The 12,888-nt window shown below is 42.8% G+C and overlaps 1 protein-coding gene across 1 annotated transcript; it reads right to left on the bottom strand.

Moving 5' to 3' along the window:
• Window positions 1–1,750: 1,750 nt before the first annotated feature.
• Window positions 1,751–10,123, bottom strand: ccni2 (cyclin I family, member 2). The gene is made up of 7 exons (XM_040149604.1): window positions 9,822–10,123; window positions 8,883–9,039; window positions 8,509–8,643; window positions 7,733–7,807; window positions 7,421–7,561; window positions 3,601–3,900; window positions 1,751–2,491 (listed from the first exon to the last, which is right to left on the bottom strand). The coding sequence occupies exons 2-7, from the start codon at window positions 8,994–8,996 to the stop codon at window positions 2,156–2,158; spliced, it is 1,101 nt and encodes a 366-aa protein (XP_040005538.1). The 5' UTR covers window positions 8,997–9,039; window positions 9,822–10,123; the 3' UTR covers window positions 1,751–2,155.
• Window positions 10,124–12,888: the final 2,765 nt, after the last annotated feature.

The following is a 12,888-nucleotide window of genomic DNA, read 5'->3' on the forward strand; positions in this document are numbered from 1 at the left end:
TTTACATTGGTCACTGGACTAGCATCCACTCAATCCTTGATTGGATGAATCTCAGCAGACTTTACAGTTGAGAAAACAGACAGTAACCACTTCACATTAAAGGTAACGGTGCCGGCTTCCCTCTGAACACAGTTAAGTTTTCCAGCAGCCTAAAAATCAAAGAATGAAGATCAAAGACTGTTCAATGGCTATGTGCTTCAACTGTTTGGCAGTGGAGGTAAAGCCCCTGTGGACGCACTGCATGTTCATGTATAAGCCAACATGACAAAAAGTTCACACTGAAACGTGTCAGTAATGTGATGAAACTGACAACAGACATGACAAAGCTGGGTTAGATTTACAAAATAAAAAGACACTTCTATCCAAATACTTCATTATTAGGAATGTGACAATATTGAGAAGCAATACAAATCTTTAAGTATGTAACAAGAAAAATATATTGAAAATTTTAGGACATTGATGCTGGTTCACTAATCAGATAATCTCATGATGTCAAAACGACCATTTTTCCATCATTCTCCCAGAAGGTTCTCTTGTATGTAACAACAGTTGCATAAAGTAAATGGACACAGGCTGAAGCTTTAAAGAAATTTAAAAAAAAAATTTTTTTTTTTTGCAGCATTTAGTCATGAAATTAAAGCTTTTTTTTGGTGAAACATAGCTTTGTAAATAAACACCTAACAGCGCAGAGACGATTAGTACAAAATTGTCAAAGATTAAAATAAGGTTGTGGAAAAATATAATAATTTGCAAGTTTGTTTTTAAAAAATAAAAAAAAAAGTTTTTTCTCAAAGTGCTATGTGGCTCTGGGTGGAACCTGAGCACGTCTCACAACGAACAAAACCAGGATCAACTCTCAAACTCTCAATCACGCTTAATAATACATAATACAATAGACACAAGTGCCTAATTCTTCTCCTTTACCTCCTACTTGTGAAACAGAAAAGTTCTTGGTGGATATTAAGGAGGGGAAGGTTTAAGAAGAAGAAAAAAAAAAAAAAAAAATTAGTAATAGGTAGAGAACCGAAATGGACCGATAACTCAACTGCACAGCTGTCAATACAGAGAACAAGTCTTGGCATCAGACTAAGGTGAACTCGTACACTGATCCATACACACCTCCAGATTCACATTTGGTGACGAGTACAAAAGGACTAAAACAGTGATTTGATTTAGCCAAACCATAAAGAAAACCATTTCTACCTTTTATTATCTCAAATCTTCCTTTAAATCACTTCATAAATATTACGACAGGTGAGCTTACATGAGTCTATCACCTTAGTACCCCCTGAAACGTATGACTGAGGCTCTGAAATGTGCTGAGTTGACTTGATAACATCCTTAATGCGGATTGGGGCACTGTGCACTTGTAAGGAGATGGATGGTGTGAATAAACGTCCTGCTAGTTGACAGCAGGGTGGTGGCGGCAGGGGAGATGTCTTTCTGCTGGGAACCAAACAAAACCTCGCCATCGCTTCCCTCCACCGGCTCTCCTCGCTATACAAACACCGAAACCGTCAGAACACTCGTCCGAGTCGCCTCTGCTTTCCGCCCCCTCCTGGCCTGCCTGAGGTGCTGCGTGGGGCTCCAGGCTCGCTCCTCCTCCTGGATCTGGGCGCTGTCGAAGATGTAGACGGCGTTGGCCGGCAGGGAGAACTCCAGGCTGTGTAGGTACTCGTCCACCATCTCTTTGCAGTGGATGAACTCGACACTGTCAACCTGAAAGTGGGGGAGAGGAAGGAAAAAAAAAAAAAATTAGTAATAGGTAGAGAACCGAAATGGACCGATAACTCAACTGCACAGCTGTCAATACAGAGAACAAGTCTTGGCATCAGACTAAGGTGAACTCGTACACTGATCCATACACACCTCCAGATTCACATTTGGTGACGAGTGCACAAAAAGGGACTAAAAACAGTGATTTGATTTTAGCCAAACCATTCTAAACCATTTCTACCTTTATTATCTCAAATCTTCCTTTAAATCACTTCATAAATATTACGACAGGTGAGCGACATGAGTCTATCACCTTAGTACCCCCTGAAACGTATGATTGAGGCTCTGAAATGTGCTGAGTTGACTTGATAACATCCTTAATGCGGATTGGGGGCACTGTGCACTTGTAAGGAGATGGATGGTGTGAATAAACGTCCTGCTAGTTGACAGCAGGGTGTAGTGGCGGGCAGGGGGAGATGTCTTTCTGCTGGGAACCAAACAAACCCTCGCCATCGCTTCCCTCCGCCCCCGGGCTCCTCTCCTCGCTATACAAACACCGAAAACCGTCGTAATACTCGTCCGAGTCGCCCTGCTCTCCGCCGCCCCGCCCCCTCCTGGCCTGCCTGAGGTGCTGCGTGGGGCTCCAGGCTCGCTCCTCCTCCTGGATCTGGGCGCTGTCGAAGATGTAGACGGCGTTGGCCGGCAGGGAGAACTCCAGGCTGTGTAGGTACTCGTCCACCATCTCTTTGCAGTGGATGAACTCGACACTGTCAACCTGAAAGTGGGGGAGAGGAAGGAAAAAAAAAAAAAATTAGTAATAGGTAGAGAACCGAAATGGACCGATAACTCAACTGCACAGCTGTCAATACAGAGAACAAGTCTTGGCATCAGACTAAGGTGAACTTCGTACACTGATCCATAACACACCTCCAGATTCACATTTGGTGACGAGTGCACAAAAAGGGACTAAAAACAGTGATTTGATTTTAGCCAAACCATTCTAAACCATTTCTACCTTTATTATCTCAAATCTTCCTTTAAATCACTTCATAAATATTACGACAGGTGAGCGACATGAGTCTATCACCTTAGTACCCCCTGAAACGTATGATTGAGGCTCTGAAATGTGCTGAGTTGACTTGATAACATCCTTAATGCGGATTGGGGGCACTGTGCACTTGTAAGGAGATGGATGGTGTGAATAAACGTCCTGCTAGTTGACAGCAGGGTGTAGTGGCGGGCAGGGGGAGATGTCTTTCTGCTGGGAACCAAACAAACCCTCGCCATCGCTTCCCTCCGCCCCGGGCTCCTCTCTCGCTATACAAACACCGAAAACCGTCGTAATACTCGTCCGAGTCGCCCTGCTCTCCGCCGCCCCGCCCCCTCCTGGCCTGCCTGAGGTGCTGCGTGGGGCTCCAGGCTCGCTCCTCCTCCTGGATCTGGGCGCTGTCGAAGATGTAGACGCGCTGGCCGGGCAGGGGAGATGTCTTTCTGCTGGGAACCAAACAAACCTCGCCATCGCTTCCCTCCGCCCCGGGCTCCTCTCCTCGCTATACAAACACGAAAACCGTCGTAATACTCGTCCGAGTCGCCCTGCTCTCCGCCCGCCCGCCTCTCCGGTGGATCAACTATGTAATGGTTTCTAAATTACCTCAGACTGATTTTTAGCATTTCTGTGCTGAAATCTCTTGTTAATTATCAATCAGCATATATGCAGATTCCAATATACTTGCTGTAAGCTAAAACCAGCCAAAATAACAACATGCATTGATTGGGCTCTAGCAGACATTTTCCCCACGGGTGTCCTGTATGTCATGCTCTCCTCACTCAAACACCAAGCCATTAGGAAGAGCCTTCCTAGCAGGCCTGTGCCGTTTCTCTTACTTGTGCTTTCTTCAGCAGGTCGGTGAAGACGGAGAACCAGTCGGGCGTGAGCGCCTCCAGCTCCAAAGTGATGATGGCCAAGGCTAATGTGGAGCCCTTGAACTGCCAAAGCTGGTGGCAGGCCATACAGTGCTGCACCTGCCTGGTCCACAGCGCCGCCTGGAGGCCCGGAGGCCTCTTCTGACGCCCCGGCCCCGCGGGAAGCGCGCCGGGGTCTGTTGCCGGGTCCCAGCCGACGCCGGAGCCCGGCCCGATGGACGGAATGAGGTGGGGATGGCCGGAGACGAGCAGGGCGTGGAACTAGGGCGGAGATGAACAGAGAAAAGAAGAGGAATGAGACCAAAACGTTAGAATAGAGATGTCATTGTTTTCTCATTGTCCATCCATCCCTCGCTCACCCCTGACATCTACTACTTCGTATCAACATCAAATATACCCAGTGCATTTAATGTCCAACCATGCATATCCGAGAGAAGGGTCAACACGTTACCCATCCCTCAATTCTCATCTACCCAGGACACCGTCTCTGCGCAGTCTGTGATTCTCTACTGTCCTCAAGTGTTCAATGCTGCTTTAAGTTACCGCAAAGATTCAAAGCTGAAGCTCTGTGCAGGAGGACACTTGGGGCAACGGATTGAGAATCTGACTATCAGGTTTTACTAATGAAGGACACCCCCCCCCCCCGTTTGCCTGAGGAATCATAGTAACCTTGTCCGTATTGTATTGTACGTGCACTGCTTTTTCCTTGTTCCCCTTTGTAGGCAGGAACTATAAAATACAACCTGAGAGGGGGCTCAATGTAAAAAGAAAAAAAAAGAAAGATACTTCTATCACACCGTGAGTATAAAACACACTCTTTGAACTCGCTCTTTATTTAAACACCTGGGTTTGCATAAAAGGCGCTGGCAGGATACTGACAAGCGGCTGCTGAAGAAAACCACCCACTACATTTTGAAATAGACGCATAATTCGTGGTCTAGTCAGATGCTTTTTGTGTTCAACTCATTTGCTTTGTGTGTCTCTTACTCTGTAGCAAAAAATAAGCCATGGGTTTAAAAGAAAAGTGGAATTCGCTGGGAGGTAGATTCAGCAATGTGGTGCGACCCCTAACACAGTTGCTCTTGACCTCTTGCTAACGTCCCTTCCTCCTCCTCCTCCACTTTTCCTTTTTCACTCCCTGCCCTGGAAATGTACGTAGTTCAGGGTAATGTAGCAAGCAAAGAAAATTGGATGTTCAGAGTTAACAGCCATGGAGCATCACATAGCTGATTCTGCCTTTCTAAAGAGTTTCACTTGTATGAAGAAGCATTTTGAGAGGTAATAACCAGGCATCTCTGTAGATATTATTTATTCATATCAAAGCGTCATGGTGGAGAGTCTGTGACAAATTACTGACAGATTTTATTGATTGCTGTTTTGTAGACAATGGAGAATAACACTATTTAGGAAGGGGAATGCAGAGTAATTTCTTCAGGGCAGGGGGAAATGCAGTTGAGAGTTATTAACAGTATAGTTAAAGTATTTATTTGAAAAATATTTATTTGAATAGTATAAAAAAGGAAATGTCTTTATTTTATTATAGCTTTTATTAATACATTAGGTCTCTTTATTTTAAAAGACTTGGATTTTGTATTTCTTAAAGTGCTAGGACAATAATAGATTCACAACAATAACTCCCCACACTGTAAATCTGTGACACCAGTATCAGTAAGGGAAAGTGCCAGTTTTTGTTTTGCTGAAGACACTGAATCAGTCCAACTCAGTCCAAATGTGCCAAGACGCTTTTTGGTGACAATTTATGGTTTGTGGCTTTAAGAAAAATGTATGTGTCCTCCTCCAATTTCAATATCACAACAATTCTAACGCTGTGACGTGTTTTCCGAGGAAATGCGGGTTGTCCTTTTAGGTCCGGGATGCACAAGACTTTACAAATGTACTGGGGGCATTTCCTGGGCAAGTAATCAATATCTTCCTAAATACGGTATCTTCTCAATGGGGAATCTTCCAATAGCGTGGATCAACACAGTGTGTAAACTATGTCAAGAAAATTAGGGGCTGAATTCATAAAGCATCGAGATGCTGCCCTACAACCTGTTTTTGCCTCCTCATTCACTTACATCTACATCTTTTGGCTACATTACCCTCTGCCGTGCTTTGAAACACTTTCATCGGCTCTACGAGAAAACACAGGTGGGATCTCTGCCTTTTGTCCCTCCAGAATGTCCCCCTTCATTATATAACGTTAAACTTCTGATTCAGTATCGTTATCCCTGGCTTGTAGAATATGAAGATCATATTGCGTTGTATGGTTTCGTCAAACTGTCTGAATGAATGATACCAAGTTAACTGTAGTTAAGACTAAGATGGAAAGTGGGTCACTCAGAGGAACATAAAATGTCTGTACCAAATTTCATGGCAATCCATTTTATAGCTGTTGAGGTACTGGATCACAGTCTGGACTGACAGTGGTGGGCTGACATTGCTGTCCATAGAGCCGCGCTGCTAGTGTTGCTAAAAACGAAAGTAGCTACTGAGGTTTTGTCCTACGTGTGTAAAGACTTTACAGTTTTATTGCACTGAACATCAATTGAGATTAAACCGTTTACGCTGCCCCGCGTGAAGCCCGTCAACAACCTGCTCTACCTGCTGTCTTGGCCGTTTTAAACACAGATCTTTATTCACTACATCCTGGATGAGTCCCTGTTAAGGGGCGTTATGAATACAGCCCTGGGCCCCATGAATACAGCCCTGGGCCCCAACTGCATGAAGGGACCTTAACGATGTGCGTGATTTGTCACAGTTAAAAACTACTGTCTACACATCCAAGCAGTGAGACAATGTTGTGCCATAAACTGAGTTACGAAACACGGCATTTCTGAAGAATGACCAACCTGTTTTGACATTAAAAACATCCTCGACAAACCAGAACATGTTATCGATTCGCTAACCGCCCAAATCGCCCATGTTTGTGTTACGTTTCTTCAGGTTTGATACCATAGATCTTCCAATCCCACACTCCCTCCGGTGGCAGCAGGGTTTGGGTTCCCATTGCAGGACTGCGGGTAAGAGTTACTCAGAAGTGCCTTGGCCTGATATGCAACACGCCCGTTATTTTGCTGGCAGCTTGCGAATGCAGTCTTAACGTGGTTAGAGGAATTTCATTTAGACCTCCTCTCTATTCAGACCTCCTGCTAAAATGCGTCTTTGTTGCTTTTTGGGTAATTGGCCTGGGTCATAACTTGACTATGTCCAATAAGTTAACGAAATTTAGCAGTGTTTTTTTAGCCTAGCTTTTATTGGTAAATAAAAATCAACTGACTGCCACAATTTAATTACATTTACTTATCCTTATATTTTGGAAACCAAATGTAAATCTAACTTATCCCCTAATCAGACCCTTTGACATCATTATTTGCATTAGTGAGAGACATGATTTTATTTTTCATGCTTGGCTACAGTGATTATTAAAAACGGAAGGAAACACCTGGACTGAATGGAGTTTATAATAATCATGGGCACAATGCATCAAATCAAAAGAACTGCACAATCTCTACTAGGACCAAGTCTTTACTGTGGGGGCATGGGGGGGGGTGTGAGGGTACGTAAACACCATCTTGAAGCAAGCATGATGGTTTAATGTGTGCTTTTTGTACTGCTGTGTTTTTAGGCACGACCAGGACCTGAATTCACAAAGCATTTCCAAGACCAGCCAGCTCCCTGTGAGATGCTCTGAAAGTTCAGGTCCAGTTCAAATTGAAAAAAAGAAATGAAAAAAAAAAAAAGTTCTGTTTTCCTGTCTATCTGCTGAAATCTAACTTACTATGTGAATGAAGTCGACTGGTGTTGCGGTGTACAAGTCCCAGTGCAGCTTGTCTAGAATGATCCTCTCCATGCGAAGAATCTCCGCTGTTGAAAAGTTGCATCCGCTCTGCACAACCAGGTCTCTAACAGAACCTATTACCTGTTACAAGAGACACCAACAAAGGGAGGTAAATAAACTTATTGTTTTGAAATAGCATTGAAGTCGGTGTTTTGTTTTTTGGATGTGTGCGCTTTTTTCCTCTTTTTTTTTTTTTTTTTTTTAAATAAAGCTGACACTATTGATTTCATGTGTCCTTAAGGGGGATCTTACCTCATCTTCCTCATTGATTTTGGCAGCTAGGACCAGCGAGGTAAAAGCAATGCATTTCATGTACTTTGGTTGGGCCTAGAAAATAAAGGGAAAAAAAACAAACAACTTTCAGTTAGTTTGTCTTAAGAGCCAGAAAGATCTATGAATGTGGAAACAGATCTGCCACACTTCCATCCCTTTCTCCCTGCCCTAAAGAAAAAACAAACAGTTTTTAGTTTAGTTAAGAGAGAGAGAAAGATTGAATGTGAAACAAAACAGATCTGCTTCACTTTCTTTCTTTCCTCCCTCAAGAAAGGAAAAAACAAACAAGCAGCTCAGTTCCTTCCTCAAAATGATGCCTGAATATCAAACAGTAAAGAGATGCGAGCTGTATGTTGTGCATCGGTGGCTTTGAAAGGTCCGAGATGTTTGTCCGAGTTTGATTTTAGAGCGGGTGGCTGTTCTCAGTCAAGCTAAAAAAGTTAAATTACTCTTTATACTGTCAAAACTGGAAGTACATGGACCCCAAGTAAAGAGAATTTTTCAGGATTCACTGTGCAGCCCTATTCAGAGTACAATGTGATGTCCCACGCAGACTAAATTTAATTGCTTTCATTGAATACTGAACATTAGTTTAGGAGAAGAATAAAATGTTGTCCATCACTGGACTATGGACTGTTCTATGCAGCCATTTGTATAGTTTTTTTGGTAATGGGGAAATTCTAGGACTATTCCGAAAGAGTCCATTTTAGATACTAGACAAATGTTGGGAACCATTATATGTTGTAGTCATCTACCTTGACAGTGGACAGCAGTCGGTTGAGGACACAGACTCCCAATGCAAAGGTCTCCGGACAGAACTGGAACAGCCTGCTCATTTCCCCGAGCCAAAGGATCATTTCTTGGTGTTGGGATGAAGAGATGTCAGCGCCCTGAGTGGTCAAATGTCAAATTAACGGCTGGTTCACAACTGATACCTGCATGCAGAGGTGTGTTCTGGATTACACAATAAGCCTTTTTCCCCATATGACCTGGAGCTTCCCATCACCTCATACCGACCCCTGATGTTAGTTATTATATACCCACATCTGAAAGTGACTGATGACAAAATGCAACACTTTGCACCTTTAAACCAGCTGGAAATGGAAGACGACTCACACATGTATCTCACCTGGATGCCTCCATTCTTGAAGACCGGTACCTTCCAGTGGCGAGCCTCCCTGACCAGAGCGCCCTCCAGCAGGCCGACCAGCCGACGGCTCTCGGCGGCGCCTGGGTTCTTCATCGCCACCGCAGCAAAGGCCAGGCTGCACCCAGGGCACACACACCTGATGGAGGTGGAGGAAAATGGGGCGAGGGGTAAGAGATTACAGTGGGAGCAGACTGGCAAACACAAAACCAAACGTCCCTAAAGGTGTCATGATCTTCTGTTGTTCTATGAAGATTTCCTTCGTATAAACTATGAAGGAAATGTTGAACTGTGCCCATTGCATTCACTCAGAGGTCAAACAGTAATAATTTATCTATTCATTCAGTATTATTTCATGCACATTTCACCTATCTTCCTGCCAATTTCATATTTATAAAAGGGGTTGTTTTTTTTTTCTTTCCTTACTGAGAGGTAAAAGAAAATCAAGATGAGACAAAAAAGATGATTTATTGCTCAGCAGAGTCCGGGACTGCCCCCAAAGAAAGGTCAGCCGCCCGAAGCAGCGACTGGAACCCCCTTCACATTTCCCACCGGCTATAATTTTGTCCGTTTTGAGCGCCAGCTAACACAATCTGGTCCAGAGTTCATCCGCTTCAAGAGTCAAGTATGCAGCAGGAAATAGGCTTCCAGTTTGCTAAACAACATCGCCATTTTCCAGACAGGCAGCGCGGAATCGAGAAAAAAAACAAAAAAAAAAACTTCAGTGCAAAATCGCAAAAGTTTAAAAATCACTGGTACGTGGCTCGCGTGTTAATCTGCTGTGGGTGAAATGCAACACAGGCAGGATCCAGGCGGGATAATGGGCTGCAGCTGCTGCAGCCTCTTGCACAGCCGCTGCTGCAGACAAAAACAGTTCGCTTCCTCCTCCTCGGTTTTCTTTTTTTGCTCGAGCAGTCTTACCTCTTCGATTTCAAACGCAGGGTATCTCTCCGACGGCAGGTGCATTTATACGGTTTTTTGTTTTTGTTTTGTTTGTTTGTTTTTTAATTTAATCCATATTCATCCTAAGCAGCAAACAAACAATCACCAGTAGGATCCCGTTAGAGAAAACAAGCTCGGAACAAAACGTGTTTTGCGATGGATGTACGGAAAGGAGCCGCATGATCTAAAAATGGCAACTAAAACAAAAAAGGTTAAAAAAAAAAAAAAAAAGTAAGAAAGAAGCGCGAAGTGCGTCAAATAACTGCTGCAGTGGCGAAAATAAGCGCAAAATTAGGCAGGAAGCGAAAAATCAGTGAGGATTGGGGGCAGCCCGTGTTTTGAACGCCCCGGACTCCGCCCCGCCGCGACGTCACTCCGTCTGCGAGGCAGAAATGTGTTAGTGGGTCAGACATACGGGACCCGCCGCACAAAATGGTCGAGCCCTGGCTGGAAATGGAAGATTTGCACCGTGCACCCCCCCGCCCCCAGCACGGCGTTTTATTCAGGCGCTGAAACGTAACGGGCCGCTTTCGGGTCCCCCCCCCCCCTGTGCGAGCAGTGGCCCCGGGCCGGACACGCACGTCCAGCCGTTTCCCGTTTCTCCACCTGCCCCTTGTTCAAACGCAGCCCAGAAAGACGCGCAAAACAAACACGAAGCGACTCAAACCAACCACAGAGGGAGAGACAGAACGCAAAGGACATAGTGTGCAGCTGTTCTGTTTCTCTCTTCCAGTATGGGGGTCTTGCTCTATGGGCCTTGCACCCGTGATTTATTCACATTGATTTAAATGGTGTAACTGACCATTGCTGATTTTTAAGACCCTCTAAGAATTTTGTGGTTTGTAGAGTCTGATTATGAGGGAATTTTTAAAAACAATTTTCTTGCAGTTTTCTGTTCCTGCAAGTTTTTCTGAGATTGTTTTGATATTTCGTTCCATTTTTTTTTTCCATTCATTTTCCTGTCGTTTTGAGAATTTATGTTTTCAGATTTTGTTGGTTTCAGTATCACATTATCTGGTTTGTACTTTTTATTATATATATGATGTTAATTATTTATTCTACAGTTATATAGTCAATATTAACTTATTTTCTGTGGACTTACCGTTAGTTCTACTTTTTCCTGTTACTCACTGATAATTGTTTTTAAATTTTATTGGGTAAGGGGAATTTGCTTTAATGGCCCTTAATAATACATATATATTTTCTTAATAATCTGTTTTTTGATTATTTGGCCCCCTTACCGACTGATTGTTCTGTGTGTGTACGTGCAGGCTTATTGTCATTTGTTGTATGAAATGCCTGATGAAGTTTTGACATCGTGTGTGGGCTGATTTTTTTTTTTTTTCTTTAACAGTGAAGCAGCAGCTTGAAAACCATTTTTATCCTTCGCCTGTGTAAAGGGCAGATGGGTTCTCTGCCCTTTACACAGATTTGTTCTCTAACAAGAGCGAGGTTTGGTTGGATGTATCATGGTTGGCCATGATACATCCAACCGAACCTCGCTCCTGTTAGAGTTTAATTTAATCGTAGCCCAGTAAGCCTTTTTCATTGCAGACATTTTGTTTATTCATAGGATGGAAAACACATGTAATTAATAGCATGAATAATGACTTTGTTGTGTTCATGTCCCAGGTCCAGGACATTAATGCTGGGCATGATGGCTCGCTGTCATGGCTGATCAATGGAACACTTAAAATAGAGATAAGCCATTCAATGTCTGATGTGAAAAAAAGTCTGAAATGAAAAGAACCAATGAAATTCACATTCATAAAATTTATATTTAGATTAGCATTGGCATTGCTAACCTTGAGGTCAAAGCACAGTTCAACGTGTATGTGGCTGATTTGAGGTGAGGTGGGACCATTAACTGTGCAATCTGGCCAACTGACTGTCAGGGCCCCTCAAATACCAAGTTTAGTGTGTAGCAAAATTTGTTTGTGGTAATTTGATAAATTAAAAATGTCTTTTGTTACACTGTATGCACCACTATAGCGCATTTTAAACTTATAGGAGCCTCACGGCAGCTCCTGCCTCTTTACCTTATCCTGAGGCCCTGTCTTAGAAACGGGCCCCATGTCAAATTTTAATAGCTGTATTTTTCTACCCTTTGATTAACAACTTAGCTTTTCCTTTGGTCCTGAGTGAAATGTTTATATTAGCAATGGTAGGATCATGTTAGTCTGCTAATGTAAGCATGTTCATTGGACCACCAGACAGTAGGACTGAAGCTAACGATGTTTTCATTATTGATTAATCTACTATTTTATTTTTATCAATCAGTCGATTCATTGTTCGATCTATATATTGTCATAAAATAGTTGTTTGACTAACAGTCCGAACCCCAAGGATGTTCAGTTTACTATAAAGAAAGATGAGGAAACAAGAATATGATCACATTTGAGAAGCGAGAACCAGCAAAAGATTACCTGCTAATCAAACTGTTAATGGGTAATTTTCTGCCAGTTGACCAATCGATGAATCGTCTAATCACTGCAGCTCTGCACAAAAGGCAGGCCAACTGACTGACCAACACTGCCATCAAGGAACCAGATCCCGATGCACTTGAACCACCCACAGGTATATCTCATACTCATGATGTAGAAACTGTTCATGATGTATTTAATGCAGTAATTAATAATAATATGTCTGTCAGCGTACCTGCCATTGGATAATACACGGGTGGTATTAATACAAACTGCATCGGTACTGTACTGTAGAACATTAAGGAGTTTTAGCAGTTTATACAAATTTTGAATCTGTTTCTCAATTACATTCAAACGTATGTGGAAAATTTTGTACACTATAGTGGGAAATATATATATATATATATATATATATATATATATATATATATATATGAATAATTGTAACTACTCACACTCACTAACCTACCATGGAACATATCCTGCACCATGGTAGAATAGACCTCAAAAGTAATTGGTTTCCTTTCATTTTCCTTCTCTTTTTTCTTTTGTTTTTTACTGATAAGAAAAGTAGTATTTGACACGAGTATTATCGGGGCATCACGGCCCTGACCTAAACTGGT

Source organism: Xiphias gladius, chromosome 17 (genome assembly GCF_016859285.1).
Source record: "Xiphias gladius isolate SHS-SW01 ecotype Sanya breed wild chromosome 17, ASM1685928v1, whole genome shotgun sequence".
Classification (NCBI taxonomy): domain Eukaryota; kingdom Metazoa; phylum Chordata; class Actinopteri; order Istiophoriformes; family Xiphiidae; genus Xiphias; species Xiphias gladius.

Bases quoted from the DNA above. Each gene is read 5' to 3' on its own strand.
- ccni2 (XM_040149604.1), bottom strand. From the start codon at position 8,996: ATGAAGAACCCAGGCGCCGCCGAGAGCCGTCGGCTGGTCGGCCTGCTG. The intron at 7,562-7,732 runs GTAAGATCCCCC...CTCTTGTAACAG, and splicing joins AAATCAATGAGGAAGATGAG to GTAATAGGTTCTGTTAGAGA. The intron at 3,901-7,420 runs GTAAGTTAGATT...TCTCCGCCCTAG, and splicing joins CAGTCGACTTCATTCACATA to TTCCACGCCCTGCTCGTCTC.